Source organism: Solanum pennellii, chromosome 2 (genome assembly GCF_001406875.1).
Source record: "Solanum pennellii chromosome 2, SPENNV200".
Lineage (NCBI taxonomy): Eukaryota > Viridiplantae > Streptophyta > Magnoliopsida > Solanales > Solanaceae > Solanum > Solanum pennellii.
The window spans coordinates 59307195-59325128 of NC_028638.1; the positions used below are offsets into that span (position 1 = coordinate 59307195).

Genomic DNA, 17934 nt, shown 5'->3' on the forward strand with positions numbered 1-17934 from the left:
ATATATATTATGCAAACTTTGCTATAGTATACAAATATGAATTTTGTGTTTACTATATGTAAAAAGTTGCCTTTTTATTACACGATCTTTAAGAAAATAGTAATTAGAATTTTTTTTATCTCTATTCATGTTCTAAGATATAATATTGTACTTTTTTATGTGTTACCAGATAGAAAGAGTTGGATAAGAAGGGTCGGTTGGGTAATATTGATGGTCGGAGCTGAGAATTTTGACATAATCCATCAAGTATGAAGGGGATGATACGTTACAACTTTTACAAGTCAAAAAGAATCGTAACAACTAACAAAGCATTTCCTAACAGACAAAAACGCCTAATAAACACAAATGGTTCTTGGAAATTGATAAGTTATGGTTGATGCTGCAGCTCCATACTCAATCTGAATCACCATCTTACTCCTTCCCTCTGACACTATATTTATAAAAGAAAATCTGAATTTTAAATGCTTTTGGCATTCAATCAAAACAAGATTTAATTTGAGTATATATGAAATGCAATGGGTGGGAGAAGTTTACATTATTTGTTCCGGACGAGCTCACATATCGGCATGAAACTCTGTAGGATCACACGCGGAGCTAGCAACGAACATGCATTCATCCGAGATCCTATTTTGCCAAAGATTATATTATTTATACAAATAGATAGATGTTGAATTTCTTTTACTTTTTTATTTGATTATTTTTCAGATCTATTTTAAAATTTTAAATTTTTCATTGAGAATCCCAACTCTAACACCAAGTACAATAATATTGAGACGAGAAATCAAAACAAATACACAAGTCTCAAGTCGTTACGTCAAAACATATTAACTTATGCCTTATAAAAGTTATTTGTTATTTTAGTATCAAAATTATTTTTGGTAACTAATTTATTATTTAACATATCAAATCTACATTAAAAAGATCTCCTTCCACACCAAATCAAAAGGGCCTTAGTTAAGAGTATTTGCAAAGCCAAAGGCAACGTCGTGTTATTTGCTCTCAGCATACTTAAGGAATCAAATTGATGATAGGATTTACTTTTTTCCTTTTAATCACAATTTTGTTTGGAGGTTAGCTTGACTCTTAATTGCTGCATCCAATATTGTTATCTTTTTTCCTTAATACAAAGTATCATTCAAGATTTGGACATATAATAATGATGATAAACTTAGTTAGTGGTCATCATTATCATCTACATTTGAATCACGTGGAGTTAATAATAGAGCAATGTGGATTAAAAGAAACAAAAAAAGAGTATATGTTAGGAAAAATATGAACGGAATATACAAATATTTTCAAAATTAGCTAGTATTACTTTCTCCGTTTATTATTATTTGTTATAATTTTTATTTTTAAAGTTAAATTATAAAAAAAATTGATTTATATTTTACGATACATATTTTCAATAGATTAGTATAAAAAATTTATAATTTATATTAATTTAATATTTAATTTTATTTTCAAATTAATATAATTTAATTTGATTTTAAAGTTTAATTTAATAGATTTTTAAAAAAAGCACATGTTGAGAAATGAAAATAAATTAGTTACCTACCAACCTAACCAAGTCATGTTATTTGCTTCTTCACTTTTAACAATTTGTGTATCTTTTCTTTCACCAAACCAAACCTAATCCAAATCGTGCAAAGTTTCAATGGGGACAGAAAATTCTGGAACTGTAGAGATATCGGAGCCATTATTAGAGGAAACCTCCAAAATCGTCGAATCCGATTCGGAAAATATACCCGATTGGAAGGAGCAGATCACCATTAGAGGTCTAGTGGTGAGTGCTGTGCTTGGTACTCTGTTTTGTATCATCACCCACAAGCTCAATCTCACTGTTGGTATCATTCCTTCCCTTAATGTCGCTGCTGGTCTCCTCGGGTTTTTCTTCGTCAAATCATGGACCGGTTTTATGTCCCAGCTCGGATTTTCTGTTAAACCATTTACTAAGCAAGAGAATACCGTTATTCAGACCTGCGTTGTTGCTTGCTATGGCCTCGCTTTTAGTGGTATGCCCCCTTTTTGCCTTCATCCAGGAGTAAACAAAGCAACTCTTAGTTATTGATCAACTCGCTCATTGCTACTGTTGTTCCTTTATATACCAGATTTCATTTGCTGAGATTCAAATGACTAAAGTTTTTTATGTATACACTTAAAGTGGGTCCTAATGTCAAATTTAAGATCTTTTTTACTATAGTATTTACATAGCTTAGCGAAGCAACCAAATAAATATATATTTTTTTCATATGTCTGATTCATGATGCATACTCTTGTTACCACAGGTGGTTTTGGATCATACTTGCTAGCAATGGATGAGAAAACATACAACCTTATAGGTCCTGATTATCCTGGAAACCGTGCAGAGGATGTTAAGAATCCAGGGTTATTATGGATGATGGGATTTATATTTGTAGTTAGTTTCCTTGGACTTTTTAGTCTTGTGCCTCTCCGTAAGGTACTGTCTGATTCTGATCATCTCTGATTGTAGTTCAATATAATGTCAAGGTTTGCATGGTTTTGATTCCATCTCCCCGCAATGTTTCGTGTAAGAAATCTTGTTAGAAATTTAATTTAAGAGGTGAAGAAGACATATAACAAAAGTTAAAAAGAAAACCTTGGTCGATTCAGGAATCAACACCACTGCATTGTGCTTGGACAGTTAGAGCAGCCACTGGCCAGCGGCGTCCTTTCTATTAATTTACATATGCTATTCTGCGAAATGCTCCCTTAATTTTGAAAGTTCTCAGCAGCTACATTGTACTAATTTATTGAGTTCTGGGAATATGTACCACAGCCTTGCACTCCGACATCTTTTTGTGTTGAGTGGGATTCAAATATCAATTTGATAAATTGTGTTTTCTCTTTTAAATGTAATTTCAGGTTATGGTAATGGGTTATAAGCTCACATACCCTAGTGGAACTGCAACTGCCATGTTAATTAATAGCTTCCACACAAATACCGGCGCTGAACTTGCAAGGCAAGAGATCCATTATTATGTTCATTTCTTTATCTAAATTTATAAAGATGCCACCCTTTTGAGCTAGCTATGTGATTGACGATAAAAATGCAAAGGTGCCTAGTAAGAGGTTTAGTTAATTTTACACTTAATGGTCCTTATCGGCAACATAGATTCTTGGTGATTGATTTGCTAGAAGAATAAAGTTGTGCACTTTGCCTGTTTGACTAATCATCACCAAATAATTAGTTTTCCCTTTTTCTTCCCTGGCTTTTGTAGTCGGTTCCTTTTCTTCCTTTTTTTCTCCAGAACTTTATGAATATATAAGTTCTCATGTTATCCTTTTTCTGCAGTCGGGGGTGGGGGGCTTCAACTAGTCGATCATTTTCATGTTCTTAGGGAGAACTTACTATGAAACATCTTGTGCTCTATGAATATCACAAGCATCATTTGTTGTTACAGGAATCAAGTTGGTCGTCTTGGAAAATATTTGAGCATAAGTTTCTGCTGGAGCTGTTTTAAATGGTTTTTCAGTGGTATTGGGGATGCATGTGGCTTTGACAATTTTCCCACTCTAGGGCTCACCCTATTCAAGAACACGTAAGCATATCCTTCTACTATCTGCAATTCTTATATTCCTTGCTATATGTGTAAGGTAAAACTCTTTTTCTTTCTCTTTTTCCCCCTCTATTCATATTGAACTTTTTTTCTATTCATATGATTATTTGTTATGCTTAAGCTCATAATTTTCATGGGCTAGATGGGAAGGAGGAGAAAAATTGTAGCTTTAGATGAGAATGAGAATGCTAGATTTATGTTTTTGTGGACAATAGTTCATTTTCAAGAGGAGGAAACCAGTTCCTCGAGCAAATATGTGCTACACTGTTAGAACACCAGCAAACATGTAATGGGGATTCATATAGCCAACCCCAACTTGTTTGGGACCGAGGCGTAGCTGTTGTATAGATGCCAAAATTCTGGTGCTATTGCTAAATTAGTGACTGTGAAACCTCTTTTCATATTGGCTCTTGCGAATGCTTGCACTATTTTTCAATGTTTACCTAATGTCTTTTATTCTTTATTTTGACACTAGATGTTTTTTGTCTCTTGTTTTTGTTATAGTAAATTGAGGCCTAGAGAGAAACATGTCTCGTAGCTTTGTAGTATGAATTCTTTATTCCCGTTTTCTCCCTCTTCCCCTACCTGCTGGAATGAGAAAAATCTATAATTTCTTGTTAAAGTATGGATTGACTATTGATGTTTTGATTCTTACAGTCTTCATCCTGCAGGTTCTATTTTGATTTTAGTCCGACTTATGTTGGATGTGGTCTTATCTGTCCTCACATAGTCAACTGCTCTGTTCTTTTTGGAGCTATTATATCATGGGGTATCCTGTGGCCATTGATCTCTCAGCGTGCTGGTGACTGGTACCCAGCAGACCTTGGAAGCAATGATTTCAAAGGTCTTTATGGATATAAGGTGTGTAATTACTGATACTAATTTTAGTTGATTGACATACTAAAACATGACAACTCAGTAATGTGGTCTTAATCTGCAATCCTAAAAGTACTGTACTTCAAGAAAGATTGTGCAGACATTCCCGAGCTAATCCTGTACTTCATTTTGGCAGAAAATGATTTAAAACATGGGATGAAGAGAAAGATAAAGAGAGAATTTATATTTTCTTGTCAGCCTAGGGTGTAAAGATTGATATTTGTAGTTGACTATATACCAACGAGAGACATTTTGAAATTTACGGTACTTCTAATTTGCCAAAGTACTTCTCAAGCATAGTGATAGAAACCGAGGTTTTCACTGAGAAAATACAAAGAGAGACACGTATCTCGTATCTCTTAGAACAACCTTTTGTTCATATAAAAGATATATTACCATATGTCTACTTATTTACTAGATCTCCTAATATATAATAGATATCTGATAACTATTTTATAACTATTTAGGATAAGAATAGATAACTGCTAGTAACCATAAGAAATTGCCAAATAACTCCTAATAACGGTAAGAAACTGCTCATTACTCCATGGGAGAAACGTCCAGTAATTTGAGAAGATGCAAATCAATATCTTCTCCTATCTTTCTTCGCTTCTTCCTCCTTGAATAAGTATGGAATATACGCGCCTTATCAGTACACCCCTCCTGGAAAGACGACTTGTCCTCAAGGCTTTATTTCGAAACATTGCAGTTAACAAAGATTTTTGGCCATATGAGGAAAGACGTAAAACAGAAGCATCACCAACATTAGAAGAGAGGTCTATGTGCTTATAATCTGCCTTCATAAGGTTTCATTGCATCTCTAGGCAACATTTGTTCTTCAAAGTCTGATCAGAAAGATGTTAGTGTGAGTGTTCTTTGAGGAATACCTCGCAGTTTATAAGTTTTTTCATCCGATTGGAAGATTATGACCATATTGGTTGTGTTCAGGGATGCTAGCCATTGTATACCCAACACCATGTATGCACCACTAAAGGAAAAAGGGAAGAAATCGTGCTTTATGACCAAGTTAGAAACCTCTACTGATAGGTCATGACAAACTTTGTTGCATTTGATAATTTTAGCATTGCCTATCTGGACACCTAAAGTAGGGATATATTCGACTGCCAATCCAAGTTTTGTGACAATTTCTTTTGTTACAAAATTATGTGTCGAACCAGTATCTACCAACATCAACACTTTATGCCCGCAAAGAGTGCCTTGACGTTTTAAAGTTGAAGCAGATTCTTTGCCCAAAATTGCATGAAAAAAGATTTTCCCCAAATCAGTAGGGGGTATGTCTTCATTCTGATTACGGTCAACACTTTGTACATGGTTTTCCTCTTGCATTAACTCCAAATGTGCAAAAGTCCCAGGTCTGCAACGATGGCCAGGGGTAAACTTGTCTCCACAACGATAGCATAGGCCTTTTTCTCGCCGAATTTGTTGTTCAAAATTCAGTGGGCGAATGTTTGGAAGAGATGATGATTGAAAAGGGCGTGTAATTGGTTGGCGAGATGATAGAAAATTAAAGGATTCTCGAGCCGTTGAAGAGGAAGTCCCAATTGATGAAGGTCTTGACTGATTTAGTCCTTGTTTTCCTTGATACTCTAAGGCTAAACTCATTGCCTTATACACTGATCGAGGCTTGTGAATGCTAACGTCCACACGAAGGTCTTCTTTGAGTCCACTAAGGAAAATTCCAAGCAAATAATGTTCCGTTTTTCAAATTCCTGTCTATACTCAAATATTAATCCAGTCTGTTGTGGATACTACACAGATGTTCATTTGGATTTTGAAACTCAGCGGGTCCGTAATTTTCCTGCATAACTTTCACCAACTCATCCCAGTAATAAATGGTTCTTTCAAAGTTGATCCAAGCAAAAAGATCCAATGTATCTCCTTCCAAATACATTGAAGCCACATCAACCTTGCAATCATTAGGTGTTTGATGATTTTGAAAATACTTCTCTGCTTTCAAAATCCAACCTCGAGGATCTCCTCCCTCATACTTGGGAAGTTCCATCTTTGTGTGCGAACGTCGATAAGTTTCTTGATGCCTCCAAGTGCTATCAACCTCACCTCTTCCAACAAAGCTTTAGATTTTCCATGCTGATTTTGCAGGTTTTGTGCTTTTAATGCAGCCACATCAGCAGCCAAAGCGTCAATGACTCCAAATTTCGCTGCTATAGTAGTTAATTGCTGGTCAATCTGACAAGAGTCGACATGATAGATTCGCCGTGGGAAGCGTTGGTTCGTGTGTTAACCATGACAGATCTTATTGCTCTGATACCAATGATAGAAACCGAGGTTTTAACTAAATAAAAACAACAGAAAATACAAAGAAAGACACGAGTATCTCGAAGAAAAATAGAAAATACAAAGAGAGAGTGAGAGACAAGTATCTCGTATCTCTGAGAACAACCTTTTGTCCATATAAAATATATATTACCATATGTCTACTTATTTGCTGGATCTCCTATTATATAATAGATAATTGATAACTACTTTATAACTATTTAGGATAAGAATATATAACTTCTAGTAACCATAAGAAGCTGCCAAATTACTCCTAATAACGGTAAGAAACTGCTCATTGCTCCATGGGAATTTGAGAAGATGCAAATCAATATCTTCTCCTATCTTTCTTCACTTCTTCCTCCTTGAATAAGAATGGAAGATACATGCCTTATCACATAGCAGCTGCAATTTTCCTTGCAGTAGGTTTTGAATGCACAATGTTCAATTTCTTCGCCAGTTTAATAACCGTATTTCATAAGTCTGCTTAAGATTGTTGGTAGGTATAGTTAGAAATTGTGATACACAAGAAGTCAATCGGTTGAAGATCCTAGGCATTTTGGTGAATGGCCAACAACAGGGGTGCTTCTCCCTGGGGACTAGGTGCTTGATTTAGGAGGTATCTATTTGCCTACTCCAAAGCTGCCGGCCAGAAGCAATTACAGCACACCCTTGACATCTATGCTAACATCACTGAAGATACAGACTTCTCAAATTATAAACGTAAAGAGTATTGCTGTATATTTATTTTTCTCGAACAATTCTACATGTCGGATGATAATGCACCATCAACAGAAGTTTGCCTTTCACTTATCAGCAATTTATGAGTTCCTTTTTCCCCAAATTAAGAATCCCAAGGCCTCATGAGAAGCATGTTTTTTATATGCTTCCAAGGTTTTATCTAAAGCTTTCTAGGTGTTATAGCTAAAGATATGAGAATTGTCCTCCTGTGTCACCTCTTAATAGTGAAACAGACCTTGAGGAAATGATAATCTTCGGCATATACCCCCTTCCCCCCCCCCCCCCCCACACACACTCTTTAGAGATTTATTATTTTGACTGTTGCAGCCTCTAGAGTCAGATTTCTAACCTCATATATCATGTTGTTTTTAACCATCCATGTAAAGGTGCATTTGCAGCATCACAAGTATGCTCGTTCTATTATTCTTTCCCCCAGAGAACTGGCCATGTACATTATTGGTGCTCTAAAATCTTCCCTTATACTCGAAGTTGGTGTTATTGTAATCCTTTTTTTCTTTCCTTTGTTTGCAGGTCTTCATAGCCATCTCTCTCATACTTGGGGATGGGCTTTACAATTTGATTAAGATAGTGTCAATCTCCGTAATGGAAATTTTTAGAAATAGCAGCATGGAGAATAATATTCCCTTGGTCATGGAGGTCATAGGTAGGTCTTAATTGACCAAGTATTTGGTTTTTAAGTACTGAGAAAAACATTGCGTATTCGACTGTGCACCAAATTGATAAAATTACCAATTGCTACATTAAAACTCCAAATTACTAAAAAGATGGTTTCTCTTTCTGCTTGGTTATAATGTCAATGCAATTGGGATCAATGATCAAGCAGCGGAAAAGTTGATGGGCAACTTTTGCGTTGACTTATTCCTCGTTTCTGCAATTGCTTTGTGAACCAATTAATCATTCAGAAATACTCTGTTACTGCACTATTGGAAGGGCGGAATGGGAATCTGAAATTATATTAATCTTTCAGTTGACGTGCGCTTTTTGATTCTCGCTTTAAAATGGACTTGAGAGATTGCTACTTTATGTCATATGATGTTTCTTGATTTTTCTTTTCATATTCTTACAGGTGGTGAGAGTTCCAGACTAGAATTGGAAAAGAAGAAGCGCGATGAAGTTTTCCTGAAAGATAGGATACCATTCTGGTTTGCTGGATCTGGATATGTTGCCCTGGCTGCAATATCTACAGCCACAATGCCAATTATCTTTCCTCCTCTGAAGTGGTATTTGGTCCTTTGCTCATACTTAATTGCCCCTGCCCTTGCTTTCTGCAACTCCTATGGTACAGGACTTACAGACTGGAGCTTGGCTTCAACTTATGGTAAGATTGGTCTCTTTATTATTGCGTCACTGGTTGGAAGCAATGGTGGGGTCGTTGCAGGATTGGCAGCATGTGGAGTTATGATGTCCATAGTCTCTACTGCAGCTGATTTAATGCAAGACTTCAAAACGGGGTATCTTACACTTTCATCAGCTAAATCGATGTTTGTGAGTCAGTTGGTGGGAACAGCTATGGGTTGCATTATTGCGCCCCTCACATTCTGGATGTATTGGAATGCTTTTGACATTGGATCTCCTGATAGTCCATACAAAGCACCATATGCTGTTATTTACCGAGAGATGGCCATTCTGGGGATTGAGGGATTCTCCGAACTTCCAAAGCATTGTCTTGCATTGTGTTGTGGGTTCTTTGTGGCTGCACTGGCCATTAACCTCTTGAGAGATGTCGCTCCAGCAAAAGTTTCCCAATTCATACCAATTCCAATGGCGATGGCTGTACCATTCTATATTGGGGCCTACTTTGCAATTGACATGTTTGTTGGCACAGTGATATTATTTGTATGGGAGAAGATAAATAAGAAGGATGCAGAGGATTTTGCTGGTGCTGTTGCGTCTGGGTTGATATGTGGCGATGGGATTTGGACCATACCATCAGCTATACTCTCTATCTTCAGGATTAACCCGCCAATCTGCATGTACTTTGGGCCTTCTGTGCGCACCTGAACAAGTGTATTTGCAATTCTTTATTTACTCTTTATTAGAAAAAAAACTCAGACTGTAAATTATCTGTTGTGTCAAGTATTTCTTCAATCTGCTGCACCTGTAAATGCGTACCCAATGTTAAACTCGGAAGTTTCACACATGAAAATGAAATCTTACTAGTTTACTTTCAAAAGAAAATGTGAATGCATATATAGTTCCCGAGTTCACTTTGGAAATGACTGGACACTTTCAAGCATTTGACATTGCAACTGTGTTTCCTAGTTTTGGGAAAAATACTGCAACCAGGGTTTCCGGGACAACGCCTACTTAGATCTGTAAGTTTTCTCCTCCTCACTTTTATTGCATTTCTTTTTACTTATTGTGGAAGGCTTTAGAGAAAATGAACACATAACATTATCTAATTCCAATAAACTTGATAGTATGTTGGAAGGTCTGAAGCAAAAATTAGTGAAATTGATTAAGTTTTTATTAATTTGATTGCAGAACTTTGTTTGATTACTTATTTTTGTTAAAGCTCATGACAAAATTTGGAAATATTGATGCAAGTTGTCTCTCTTTCTAAATTAGAGTGTGAGTATTTGGTTCTAGTCGTGTATCCAGAAGCTAGCTTTGTGACTGTATATATAGCCGCTCCTATACTTGTACATTTCTCAAAAAAACAAAGCAATAATTACGTTAGCCTATGTTGATATACAAATTTATTGTAGAGTTGTGTGAGAAAGAAATTGTAAACATTGCGGCAGCCTGAGACGTGACAAAAGAAGGAAGTGGAGAGACCTTTGATAAACAAATTCCCTCACCACCCAATATCTAATTCTAAGTAGTAGTACCACATTTTTGGAAAGGTCACCATATATTTATATAATTGATGATATAAAGAATTTAAAATTACAAGTATAGAGTTGTGGCATCTCTATATTCAAGGCAAGTCCTTTTCTTTGTATTTATTTTTAGCCGTCTCTACTTGTCAACACAATATATTAATTGCGTTGACATTAATACGATTGAAGAGCATTTCCAGGGTGAGAAACTATTTAACTTTGGTGCGACTCTAAGGAAGACATTATTACACTTATTTTCAATTTTCTGTGTATCATCATGCAATGCGCGTTAGGTGTTATTGTGTTACAGTATTATTTAAGTTCATCTACCAATTATAGATTATAGATTTGAAGCGCTAATAATTGAATTTTAAAATATGAATATGTCATTTAAGAAAAAATTACCGAGTTCCACCCAGTAAACTTTTGTCAAAATTCCACACAGAAGAGAAGTATTGGTCAGCAAATACTAAAGCCCTCCTCCAGTACTGATCTTGTTTTATAATTAATTCATTCTTTAATACTATTGTGAAACAAGAGAACAATAGTTTATTGAATTAAACACATTTGTTCATAGATCCCAAGAGGAGGTATATATGAAACGTCACGATACCAATAATAACAGGGAGATGAAAGACTTGCAGATTGGAACTGCAGAAAAAGATGAAGCTAAGAAGCATCAATTGGCTCCTAAAAGAAAATCCAACAAAGATAGGCACACTAAAGTTGAAGGCAGAGGAAGGAGGATTCGCATGCCTGCACTCTGTGCTGCTAGGATTTTCCAACTCACGCGCGAATTGGGTCATAAATCTGATGGAGAGACCATCCAGTGGCTATTACAGAAAGCGGAGCCCTCCATAATTGCTGCAACTGGCCATGGAACAATTCCGGCATCGGCTGGACCCTCTGTTTCGCAACAGGGAATAGATGGAAGTATTAGTAGTTGGCCTATGGTTGTTGGGAGACCCCAGTTGGGGATATGGCCCCCATCTCCTCCTGACATCAGTAATTTGGGAACTGAAAGTCTGCAAAAGATTTGTTTCCCTGGGTTTGACCTCCCATCTACCAATTTGAGTTTTACATCTATGTTGGGTGCCACTAACCTATCTGGATTGGAGCTCGGATTATCACAAGATGCTCCTATTGGGGTTATGAATTCTCAGTCTTTGAATCAGATTTACCAGCAGACGGGGCAGCACCAAAAACCTTCTCCGGAGGATGATAATTCTCAAGGATCAGGCCACTAGAGCTTTCATATAATTCTGATTTTGGTGTTGGGTTTTCTTTTTATCATTCATTTTGACCTTTGGATCCTACCGGAGTGCTGTTTGTTGAAATATACATACATATACAACTCTTGTGTAACATCTGTCAGTGCAAGACACTGAATTCTGAACGACCCTAAATTTTGTTAGGCTAATTCAACATGAGCCACCTGGTTGTCTGGATGAATTCAGACCCTCAATATAGGCTTTCTACATAGATTCTTGTATATACCGGGAACTCATTTCATCACTTGCAGGAAAAAATCTTCAATTGAATAGGTCTCTTCAGACTCTTTACTGTTGCTAGCTAAACTAGCTTTCTACAGAAGATCCATCCTCTATTCAGTTCAATGTTCTTGAACTTCTACCTTCAGTGAAAAAGATCGGTGCTTTTCAGAGATTAATTCTTATTCAACAGTTTGTCCATCAAAGTCAGCCTTTCATTTATAACCCTTTGCTTCATAACCCAACCATGTTTTTTGAGAAATGCATTATTTTTTTGACAAGATGTTGACATTTTCGGTGTTTAATAATGTTTCTCTCTATATTACATCGTGTATTATTCATGGAGCTAGTACGCTTGACATGGGGTGCCAGATTAATTATGAAGTCAGTCAGACGTGCTGGTCCTAGTAGCTTCCTGAATAAAGATGTAAGTGTTACTTAATAGTGTGGCAAAACTTTACTTAGCCTTGTTCCTGTTGAAAGATTCATTAGTGTTGAAGACTCAAATTGACCTTTGCACCTTTAACATGCTCAGATTTTGCAAATATACATGTATAAACATAAAGACTAGAATTTTCAGTCTGAAAATGTTAAAAAAGAAAAAAACTGCAAGGAAGTATGATCAACAGTAGAATCAGTTGACATGAATATATTCGCATCTGTAAAGGCATGAATGGAAGAGGCTGTCATTCAATCAAGTAGTAAACACAACTGGATCATATCCTTTTTTATTCTTAGATGTTAATGTGGCTACTAACTATCTCCTAGTGTTGCTTGTACCCAGGAATAACCAGCTAGAGCATTTCATTCTGTCCTCTTTTTTCTTCTTTTTTTTTATAAATAAAATAAAAAATAGGAGTAATTTTTTTTACCTTAGGACCGCAAAGAAAGACGAAGCAAAATGAAAAGGATAAGAAAAAGGGTGTGTTAGCCATATATTCTAAAAAGATCTTTTTTATATTTGATGATTAAAATATTATGAAATTTTCTTCAAGTTTCTTAAAAATTAAGAATGTAACTTCTCTAGCTACCCCATCACTCCAGTCAATCATTTGAATTCCTTTTTCTTTGAAAGATGGAGAAAATATAGGTGATGGATGCCCAATCCTTTGGGAGCAACTTGGAAAAGGCATCAATTAGTGGTATAAATGCTCAATTTGTTTGTGGGCCATGGCTCTATCTTCATCCTTACGGGTTGAATAGTCCAAACTCCAAAACAATTTGGTACCCACACTCCTTGTTGGGCATCGATAGAGACGGTACTACCTACACCTACTTGCTAAAATAATGTTCCTTTCCATATCTTTGGCAGAATATCTACATTGCCATACTGTTGATAATTAGGAATAAAATACAGTATTATCTGATTGGAGCGATTCACAAAACATCAACGTGGACGTTCTTAAATCAACACATGATTAGTGATTATGTTATCTTCTTCTCCTCTTTTTTTGATAACACATCAAACGTCGATATTGATAAATGATAAGAGTCAAATTTTATCACTTACCTATCATGTCAATGTTTTTGTTTGGATTTTAAAATGGAGAATACAAGTGTTTATGTATTTGTATGAATGAAACAACAAGTGGGTAAAAATGGAATTACAAGAAATGATTGAGTCCGGAAAGTTGAAAATTGGAGGGCTAGAGTAGAGTATGAAGATGATTTAGGGTTGCCCAAATTAATCCATCATGAATATTTGTAGGAAAATGGCAGGCAAAATTTAGTTATTTCATTTTTTATCTAAATAATATTTAAATTGACTTATAACTTTAATTATAATTATCGATGATTTTTGTAATTTAATTATAACGTGTTAAATATTATATCGTAATAATAATAATTGTACTAATTTAAATACCTGAAACTTCGGATGGTAACGATCAAATTAGTCAAAAATGATTCTACTAAAGGCATAAATCAACATCGCACTTTGAGATAGTCCTTTGTTTAAAATACAAAAAAAATATTTTAGCAGTCAATTTGGAACAAGTCAATTAAATTTGTAATCTCCTTCCCTTTGGGAGAAAAAGAAAGGAGGCACTTAATTTTCTGAGGGCTACTTTAAAAAAGAATACAAATATGAAGATAATATATATTAAATAGAGATATAATAGTATAAAATGAGTAGTCGTAGTTAGTAGTGTGATAAAATGGGAAATATGGATGGCTTTTGCGTTCATTAAAGCGTCGTCTGGAAAGATGATGAGCTTTTGCCTTTCTTCCACAGACATTGGAGACTCATTCTACTTTTAACCCTTTCATATCTTCTTCTTCATTCATCCCATCTCACTATTCTTCTTTACAAAATTGACATGGATGACGAGTATGCTAAGCTTATCAGGAGGATGAATCCTCCCAGGTACTTCTCTCTCTCTTTCTCCTTCATATTTTTTTCATCAATTCACACCACCTAATTTGATTAATTTTCTTTCTTCTCTTGTGTCCTTACAAATCACTTCTTTTTCAACTTCTAACTGATCAAAATTGTTTGTATAATTAGGGCATATTTTGACAAATACGTCTTTAACCCTTGTTTCTTCTTACAGAGTGGTGATTGACAATGACTCTTGTGAGAATGCAACCATTATCCAGGTTCTGTTTCTCTGTATTAAGGTGCACTTTCTGTGCCCTAACTATTTATGTTATGCTCAATCTCAACCCTTGCGCAGGTTGACAGTGTCAACAAGCATGGGATTCTTCTTCAAGTTGTGCAGGTTCTGACGGATTTAAACCTTGTTATCACCAAAGCATACATTTCCTCTGACGGGGGATGGTTTATGGACGGTAACTTCTTATTATTTACTCAACACCAACAAATTCATTACTTGCCACTAATTATTCTCTTCATTATTTCTTCAGTGTTTAATGTGACTGATCAAGTTGGAAATAAAGTTAGAGATGAACAAATCATCAGCTATATCCAAAAGGTATTTCACATTTTCATTGCAGCATAGTATTATGGTCTATCAGCAAACCAGTCGGTCTTTAATATTTTTAGGGGTTGTTTGGTATGGAAATGGGATAGACGAAGTTACTCCATGGATTGGGACTAGATTATTAATGCTGAGATAAGTTATGCTAGGATTATTTCTTATCCACGTTTTGTTTTGGTGTATTAAGGGCAGTTTTGTCTTTAACCATACTTATCCATGTATTAATAACCCTAGTTAATACCATGGTTATTTGTTATAATATTGAATATGATGTATTACTAATACATGTATTAGTTATACATAGGTTGAAAATCCTTCCAAACAAAAGATTTAATAATACCATGATTAGTACATGTATTATTTTCTCTAATACATCCTACTAAACAGCCGTTTAATGTTTTCTTTTGCCCCCAACAAAATCAATAGGCTGTAGGCAAGAAGAATCCTATTTGCAAATGTGTACATTGATTTCTTTTTCCACACTTAGCTCAAAGATGTGCATGGATCCTAAACTCTTTCAGTTTCTTCTTATACAGACTCTTGAAAATGATGAGGTTCTGTTACCCTCTTTAAGGGGAACTGTTGGCTTGATGCCTTCTGAAGAGCACACGTCCATTGAACTTAGTGGTACAGACAGACCTGGCTTATTGTCTGAAGTGTGCGCAGTTCTTGCTGACCTTCACTGTAATGTGGTGAACGCTGCAATCTGGACACATAATGCTAGGGCTGCAGCTGTGGTTCATGTTGTAGACGACGTTACTGATTGTGCAATTGAAGATCCAAAACGCCTTGCTACAATCAAGAAACTTCTTCGTGACGTCCTCAAGGGGAACAATGATTTGAAGACTGCAAAGATGACACTTTCACCTCCTGGATTTACACATAGGGAGAGAAGATTACACCAGATAATGTTTGAAGATAGGGATTACGTAAAAGTTAGAAAGACAGAACAGGGCAACATTGAGGATTTGAAGTTCGGGCCTTGTATAACTGTTTATTATTGCAGTGAAAAGGATTATACTGTGATCACTATGAGGTCAAGGGATCGACCTAAGCTGTTGTTCGATATTGTCTGCACTCTGACTGACATGCAGTATGTGGTCTTTCATGGAGTTGTTCACACAGGAAAGAACGAAGCTTATCAGGTAATGTTAGTTTCTACGTTGACAGTACTTGATAGTTTTTCTAACCCATTGTACTGATTCAGGACAAGCTTAATTCAATTGAAGTAGTGAATTAGTTTTGGTTTGTGATGGTATATTAGCTAGCAATCACTTCCTTTATCTCTGCTGCTTTGTATGTCTAATAATGTCAATCTATGGCCTGCTGCAGGAATTCTACATTCGACATGTTGATGGGCTTCCAATAAGTTCAGAGGCTGAGCGAGAACGGGTGATTTTGTGTCTTGAAGCAGCTATTGAGAGAAGAACCTCTGAGGTGAAGTGATTTAGTCCGAGACAACAAGATTTTAGTTTCCAAAGCTTTCTCTAGCATGGGGCACTAATATATGCTAGCTTTCTGCAGGGTCTGGAGCTAGAATTGTGTACAGAAGATCGGCTAGGACTACTATCAGATATCACTAGGATATTCAGGGAAAATAGTTTGTGTATTAAAAGAGCAGAAATCTCAACACAAGGGGGAAAGGCAAAAGATATCTTTTATGTCACAGATGTGACTGGGAATCCAGTTGAGCAAAAGACAGTTGATTCAATTTGTGAGCAAGTTGGCCCAAATATGCTGCATGTTAAGTGGAACCGTTGTCATTCCGAAAAGCTACCTGAAGAAGGAACAATTAGTTACCTCTTTGGGAGTCTCTTCAAAGTTCGAACCCTCCAAAGTCTGAAGCTGATTGGATCCTACACTTGAGTGGTTCTCGATAAGACTGGAAAACATTGTAGATATGTCAGATTTCAAGTAACAAAAAGTGTAGATAGATATCCTACTCATTGGTGAAGAATTCTTTAGTTTCATGTAAATAGTAACCATTAGATAGTGTGGTGAGAGATATAGAAGAAACATCAGTAGTAGCAGATATTGCCAGGGGTTGTCTGTATATACATGGACCATATATTACTAAAAGCATGAACAAAAAAGTTGAAAGTTGAATTACGGTTTTACCCCTTCTATAAATTAAATTGTTATAAAATATTTCAATATTTGATTGTATAAATTTAATTAAATGTTAATGACTTTTCAACTTTCTAAGATTAATTCCTAATTAAATATCTAATTTATTGATATTTATCATCTATAATCTATATGTATATAATAATTATTTTTTTTAAAAAAAAATCTTTACCTAATTTTCTTTACTTTTCCTCTTCTTATAACTTTTTCCTTAACCCCTCTCATGAATAATATAATTGATGTGGATAAAGTATTATCCTTTATGATAAATAACGAAATTTAATAATTTAAAGGGTGCAAATCTACAAAATGGAAACACACATTGATAATGTCCTCTTAATTATTATTAAAGAATGACTCTAGCTTCACAAATTTAAATTCATTGATGCTTAATTACATGATAAGAACTTTAGTTGTTCTTTCTACATGATTTGCTAACTTTAATTTTTTTCATATTCTTCATTTATTTATTATTATTTTCTAATTACTTATTCAACTTTTATACTCTTAGTATTCATAACTCTCATCTTTTCATATTCATAACCTCCAAATATTTAAACTAAAATTTTAAGATATCTTTTGATATTCCTTCAATTCTATTTATATAAATTCAACTTTTTTATCTCATGAAATCCCTACCAAGATTATTAGGCTATTATTTTTTTTCTATAGTAAAAGTAGATGATGAAGACTCTTGAATTTTGATAGGATATGAAAGGAGTCAATAAGAACTCAAAGAGTTATGTACTCATTTTGTACTTATTTTTTCATCTATATATACATCAATCTTATAAGAATAATGTCTATATTGTATTTTTTCTTAAATATTCTGTTTCTTTTTGTCTTTTTTTCTCTCTGTTAGACTTCTTAATTAGTTTTCTATGAATGTTTTATTGCCGTAAGTCTTTATTCTTATTTGTAATTGTTACATTTTATTATTCATTACAATTTACATATATATTTCCATAAAATTTTAGTCATTCTAACATATCTATAAAAATTCACATGAAACATACGTGCGAAGCACGTGCTCAGAAACTAGTAT

General features: G+C 35.1%; 3 protein-coding genes across 3 annotated transcripts; all 3 read left to right on the plus strand.

Moving 5' to 3' along the window:
- The first annotated feature begins 1570 nt into the window (after positions 1 to 1570).
- LOC107011433 (probable metal-nicotianamine transporter YSL6) lies at positions 1571 to 9689 on the plus strand. Its single transcript, XM_015210941.2, has 7 exons — positions 1571 to 2012; positions 2286 to 2458; positions 2884 to 2981; positions 3423 to 3560; positions 4250 to 4439; positions 8022 to 8154; positions 8578 to 9689. Exons 1-7 carry the CDS (start codon positions 1655 to 1657, stop codon positions 9510 to 9512), a joined length of 2025 nt encoding a protein of 674 aa, XP_015066427.1. The 5' UTR covers positions 1571 to 1654; the 3' UTR covers positions 9513 to 9689.
- Positions 9690 to 10615: 926 nt separating this feature from the next.
- On the plus strand, positions 10616 to 12322 carry LOC107009586 (transcription factor TCP20). Its single transcript, XM_015208930.2, has one exon. It carries the CDS (start codon positions 10930 to 10932, stop codon positions 11578 to 11580), a length of 651 nt encoding a protein of 216 aa, XP_015064416.1. The 5' UTR covers positions 10616 to 10929; the 3' UTR covers positions 11581 to 12322.
- Positions 12323 to 13747: 1425 nt separating this feature from the next.
- On the plus strand, positions 13748 to 16879 carry LOC107008677 (ACT domain-containing protein ACR6). The gene is made up of 7 exons (XM_015207811.2): positions 13748 to 14188; positions 14376 to 14421; positions 14499 to 14613; positions 14689 to 14756; positions 15299 to 15907; positions 16095 to 16199; positions 16287 to 16879. The coding sequence occupies exons 1-7, from the start codon at positions 14142 to 14144 to the stop codon at positions 16626 to 16628; spliced, it is 1332 nt and encodes a 443-aa protein (XP_015063297.1). The 5' UTR covers positions 13748 to 14141; the 3' UTR covers positions 16629 to 16879.
- Positions 16880 to 17934: the final 1055 nt, after the last annotated feature.

Coding starts and splice junctions, on each gene's coding strand:
- LOC107011433 (XM_015210941.2), top strand. CDS start 1,655: ATGGGGACAGAAAATTCTGGAACTGTAGAGATATCGGAGCCATTATTA. Junction 2,459..2,883: donor GTCTTGTGCCTCTCCGTAAG/GTACTGTCTGAT, acceptor ATGTAATTTCAG/GTTATGGTAATGGGTTATAA. Junction 4,440..8,021: donor AAGGTCTTTATGGATATAAG/GTGTGTAATTAC, acceptor CTTTGTTTGCAG/GTCTTCATAGCCATCTCTCT.
- LOC107009586 (XM_015208930.2), top strand. CDS start 10,930: ATGAAACGTCACGATACCAATAATAACAGGGAGATGAAAGACTTGCAG.
- LOC107008677 (XM_015207811.2), top strand. CDS start 14,142: ATGGATGACGAGTATGCTAAGCTTATCAGGAGGATGAATCCTCCCAG. Junction 14,614..14,688: donor CGGGGGATGGTTTATGGACG/GTAACTTCTTAT, acceptor TTATTTCTTCAG/TGTTTAATGTGACTGATCAA. Junction 14,757..15,298: donor TCATCAGCTATATCCAAAAG/GTATTTCACATT, acceptor CTTCTTATACAG/ACTCTTGAAAATGATGAGGT.